The 5,840-nt window shown below is 34.5% G+C and overlaps 1 protein-coding gene across 1 annotated transcript in view; it reads left to right on the top strand.

The window, feature by feature from the left end:
- Positions 1-2,579, top strand: part of LOC109063663 (glypican-6-like) — a 24,913-nt gene extending 22,334 nt beyond the window's left edge. Inside the window, exons 5-6 of the mRNA XM_042764462.1 lie at positions 11-72; positions 2,385-2,579. Coding sequence (XP_042620396.1) covers positions 11-72; positions 2,385-2,579 — 257 coding nt within the window. The remainder of the gene's footprint in view (positions 1-10; positions 73-2,384) is intronic.
- Positions 2,580-5,840: the final 3,261 nt, after the last annotated feature.

The following is a 5,840-nucleotide window of genomic DNA, read 5'->3' as shown; positions in this document are numbered from 1 at the left end:
GTTGTGACAGATGCCATGCTGCTCGTGACGGAGCGTAGAGAGTCCTTGCGTTGTCTGCAGGTGGATTATATGGTTTGTGTGTTGTGACAGATGCCATATCCGAAGCAGCCATCATGAACTTGATTTGCAGGTTTTTTTTTTGTTTTGGAATACATCAAGCCATGTCCCAGTGCTCTCCTTGATCACGTATGGTGGTTATGCGTTTCATCTCGCTCTATGTTTCCATGTTCCATACTCATCATGATTGTGATTATCACGTACTTCTGATATATAGCAGCAAGCTGTTAGAATCTTATCGCCCGATTCGTGGACGTTTCCGGCTGGCTTGTGTTCTACGCGTTGTGTGCCATTATAGAGTCCCGGAAGGCTCGTCTCATCCAGCGGTCCAGTCTTATTTCTTAGTATACAAGAATAGTTGCCACTGTAGCCTTTTTTCCCGCCTATGGGTCAGAATATTTGTAGCTTGTGCAATCGGCTCTCCTTTTTTTTTTTTTTTCTCTCGCGGCGCAGTAAATGTGGGGGTGTCTCCTGCATCTCTCTGGCATCGGCTGACGCAGCCACTAATTGCAGTGGTTTGGAGAAGAAGATCCCCAATTCACCCCACACTCGCGCAAAGCCGTGTTTGACTCAGAGGAGATGCCGTTATTCGGCCCCCTCACGGGATTTTCAGTTTCTTGGAATAGAAAGGTGATGTGTGTCATTTTTCGAAGGTTAAAATGCTATCCCTACTATGCAGAGGACAAGTACAAGTAAAACCATTGGTTTACACGGCAAGTCCATTTACAGTGAGCGTTTGTGAATGTGAATACTAGTGTTGCTTAGAATGTGTATAATTGGTATATGTTGTTATATGGGTTAATTATTTTGAGTTAGATTAAATTTTTACTTTAAAAGTTATTTAACATTTTACTTTAGTTTAGTGATTTTATTTTGTTTTTAAGAGTTGTTGCTTTTTTGATTGTTATTAATGTTTGTTTATTACTTTATCAGTTTATTTACTTGTGGCGTTATTTTAGATATTTTTAATGCTAACATTTATTTACTGATCATGCGCATTTGTTGCTTAAAAAGAAAAGTATTCCCCCTTCTAACAAACAAACAAATACAAACCAAAAAAAACTGATATATTTATAGATTTCAAATTAGAATTTCCACTCCTGTGAGAAACTTCAATTATTCAATTATCTTGTATATTAATATGGAATTTAACACCTCACTGTCTCTTATATATATTCCATATACATTTTCACCTAAAAATATACATTTATATATATATTAATATACACCACCTAGAAATATATTTTTCCTCTTATATATTCATATAACAAATTCACCTATTTTTTGTCTGCGCGTTATATATATATTCATATAGAATATCACCTAAAATATACATTTGTTCTCTTTTTGTATTCATATAAAATTCACCCCAAAACATATATTTTTTTATGTATTCATGTCAAATTTCACTGTAAAATATATATTTTTCTTTGTATATGTTCATATAAAAATTCACCTAAAAATATATTTTTTTTCATTTATGTATTCATATAAAAATTCCCCCAAAAAATATATACATTTTCTTTGTATTTATTCATAAATTATTTCTCTTATATATTCACATAATAATTCTTCGTTTTTTTGCTTATTCATGTAAAATTTAACCTAAAATATACATTTCTTTTTCTATATTAAAATCCAAATTCATCTAGAAATATATCTTTTTTTCTCTTATGTATTCAAATAAAATAAAAACAAAAAGTTACACTCTCCTAAAAATAAATTTTTCTTTGATATATTCAAATAAAAATCCACCTAAAAATCTATGACTTCCTCTTAATGTATTCATAAAAAAAATGCACCTGAAATCTTTGATTTTGATGCAAAAAAAGTGTTTCTAAATGTGATGTTGTTGATGCTGGCATGTTTGCCAAGATCAACTGCCCAAATGTATTTTTCAGAATATTCATATTCCTAAAGCCAAGATGAAAGTACAAATATGCCTAAGATTAGTGGAACCACATTTAAGAATTTTTTTACATATTGTAAGAGAACTGAAGGTCATTGAAAAACTAGTCATTGGCGCCGACACCCGCCACTGTTGTGAATGTATACGCCAGCCGGTATGACGCTTCTCCGCTATGGGGCAAAGTCAGGCTGGTGGCTTTACGGCTCCGATTGAAAGCCACGAAACACATGCGGTCAAGAATAAATGATGGATTTTAGGCACAATAGATCCAGCGAAGCTGGGCACGGACCGACTTGTTTTCCTTCGCCATTTCAGCGTTGGAGAGAGATGGGAATAGTACTGGAGAGCCGCCCGCGGTTTGTCTTTTCTCCGCTCAGCCGGATGCAGAACCTACATTATCTTCAGTTTGTAATGGCAGGTTTTCCAAGGTTGGTGGACAGCCGAAGACTTCAGGAAAGGAGCAGGTCGCCACGCGAGCGTTCTCCGACACGTCCAGCGGGGGGACGCGCTTCACACGGGGCTGCCCCTAGGCACTCCAGTGACCCAGAAGGAGCTTACGACCGCCGCTGGCTGCCACGCCAATGGACGCGCCCTGGTTAAGCAGCAACTCTAGCGTGATCGGACCCATAGCACCCGCGGGAAAACAAACGGGCTCCGCGGTCAAAACCTTATGAGCTGCCTTACCGCCTGCTGCCTACAACGGCACCCTAATGGACACGATTATGTTCCAAAGAGGGTTATTATTCGGCCCACGGATGCAATTAAAATTAGACGTTAAAAAGCGACTAGTAAAGACATTTTAGGATTGTTACCCACAAGAGTTCTCTATTTCAAATAAAGCCTGGTTCTTGTGCATTGAATTTCTATTCATCTGTAAATCCTGCAAAAATTAATATGTTGTCACAGTTTACCGAGAACAATACCGTAGCGCAGGCACCAGCACATGGTTTCAAGAGATTCGATGAATAATTCAAGAGAATAAGCTCTTTCGAAAGCAGCCCTAACGCTCATCACTCTGCTGGTGAAGCTGAAGAATGTGCTATGAGGTGTGCATTCGAGGTCAGCGCCGCACACTGGAAGATGGAGAAGTAATGACCTGCCGAAACATTACAGGCTGTCACATCACAGAAATAAATTACGCCTAAAAATATATTCACATTGAAAAACAGTTTATTTCGACTCATAATAATATTTCACTATTTTGACTGTATGTTTGATCAAATAAATGCCGCCTTTAAAAAAAACCAACCTTTTCGTTAATGTGATGCTGTATTGAAAATTAGACAAAAATTAGGAATCTTTGGGAGACTTGCACACCTTTTGCCTTTTGAATCAAATCTGGGATGTTCTTTTAAAAATACTGCCTAGGTAGGCCAGCATCTACTAGGAAGTTGGTGGTACCAGCGACAAAGTACATTAGTCTGGGTTAACTGTTTTGAAGCCGCAAGCTGATTAAAGCTTTTCGATGACAGACACTCGCTCACACTCCGAATTCTGTATATTTTATTTGTCAGTGATCCGCCACAGGTGATAAAATGGATCAAAAAGAACTCTATAAAGTAAAAATATATATATATATATATATATAATATAGTTATTATATATACTAGATATATTATATAGAGATATATATATATTCGCCATATATTGTACAGCAATTGTAAATGTCTTTACGTCACGTTAGATCGAAGTTAAGCAGCGCCCTTGATCAATAACCAAGCACTAATATATTAAAAAAATTATGACCGTGTGTATATACACACGCACAAAATGATATCAACACTTTTCAGGTAAAAAAAAAAAAAAAAACAAACAAACAAAAAAACAACAACAATGTGCTCTCAGACTTTTGGACCTCAATCCAGTGCATCTTGAGTGTCCTCTACTCTTCTTTCTCTGTCTTTCTCGCAAGTTAAATACAACAATTTAAGAATGGTTTCACGATTTACGCAGAAATTTGTTGTGGTCATGTTAGGGTTATTATAGTAAAGTAAAGCTAAAATAATAAAATAAAATAAAATAAAATAAAATAAAATAAAATAACAAAATTAAATTAAATTAAATTAAATTAAATTAAAACTTTTATTTTGGTAAAAAATAATAGAAAACTATAAATGACATAAAAAAATAAAATAAATAAAAACGACAAAAGCACACAGAAACTACTAAAACTAACTAAAAGAATTAAAAGTGAAAATGGAAAATTTAAAAATAAAAACCTAATTTTAAATAATAATATTTGTTGTTTGAAATAAAACAATCATTACCTGAAACAATATAAATAAAAATGAAAAAACTGCAATTATTTTGTATCAGCTAGTTGCCGTTGCCATGGTAGTATTTGCTTTCCTGCCGGTGGCTTCACCTGCAAATGGATAAATGCTCTTGTTGTTGATAGTTATACGACAAGGCCTACCCTTGAGAAGTGACATTTGGACTGTGAAGGAAAACTACCAAATAAACTGTGAAAATATAAAATTTATCTTAGACTTTTATTTAAAGAATGGTTGTAACGATTTAGCAGAAATTTGTCGGTAGGTCATGTTAGGACGTATTTTGTATCAGGCTCCTGATGACGTACTTTTTGTTCAAAAAAACAAATAAAAAAAAAATTAATACAACAATTTTCTTAGACATTTTTTAGTTAAGAAATGGTTCACAGATTTACGCAGAAAATTTGTTGGGTCATGTTAGTGTTATTTAATTAGTTAAAGTAAAGACTAAAATAATAGGAAAATAAAATAAATAAAATGAAACATTTAAAATAACAAAATTAAATTAAATTAAATTAGAATTAAATGAAAACTTTTATTTTGGTAAAAAATAAATGAAGAACTATATTGACATAAACACAATAAAATAAATAAAAAAACGACCGCAAAAGCACACAAGAAACTACATAAAAACTACACCCTACAATTAAAGTGGAAAATGGAAAATTTAAAAACAGCAATAACTAATTTTAAAATAATAATATTTGTTATTTGAAATAAAAAAATTCATGACGGCTGAACACATGATTATTATAAAGAAAAAAATGAAAAAAACTGTTACAATGTAGTTTGTATCAGATAGTTGGAAGGCAACGTCTTCATTTTCATTTCGTTTAACTAATGTGACTAAATACTTAGAACGAAATCTGGAACTACAAATGAAAATAAAAACTTTATTAGTGACCATTAAAAAAAATAATGACACACAAACAAAATTCTAAAGCTTTATAATAAAATAAACAAATAATTAATACAAAAATCCCAAATGTATACATCAAAATAATATTAAAATAAGATGAAATAAAAAATCTAATTAAATATATAATAACATACTAAAATAAACAAGGGTTACGAAACTCCGTGTATTGTGGTGGCCCGAGCTATGTTGATTACACAGCCCCAGATTGTCCAATTCCCACTGGTTTAGTCGGCACACTTGTCGTCAGGCTGCTGGACACTTCGCGGCGCTCAAAAGATGACACATTGAACTCATGTTATGCATACAAGTGATTCACGCGCTACGCATAAATAGTGTTTTGTTAAGGCATTATATAACATGATTTATTTGCACTCAACTTTCGTTTACTCTGAACGATTCGAGTAAGGTGAATGTCTGTGTTGGGCATTTACACACGGCGCAGTGTCTCGTCGTTGTATTCACCTCTGTGTAGGTCACATGCGTTAGTCCTCGCCCAGAGTAAGCCGCGATCCACTTGCCTGCGCTGTGTCATTGAGGGAAGAGTACAGGAGGAAAGGACTGTGGGCGAGAGGTATCTGGCGGAGGTGCAGCATTACCCCCAATTGATTGCTCTGACTAATTCCCACGGCGAGCCTCTTTGCTAATGGCATCAGGTGTCTCAGCAGGAGGGCCAAGCCTTTTA

The sequence above is a fragment of the Cyprinus carpio genome, chromosome A9 (genome assembly GCF_018340385.1).
Source record: "Cyprinus carpio isolate SPL01 chromosome A9, ASM1834038v1, whole genome shotgun sequence".
In the NCBI taxonomy this organism is placed as follows: domain Eukaryota; kingdom Metazoa; phylum Chordata; class Actinopteri; order Cypriniformes; family Cyprinidae; genus Cyprinus; species Cyprinus carpio.
The sequence above is the reverse complement of the archived record's forward strand: the minus strand, read 5'-3'. Positions and strand labels throughout refer to the sequence as shown.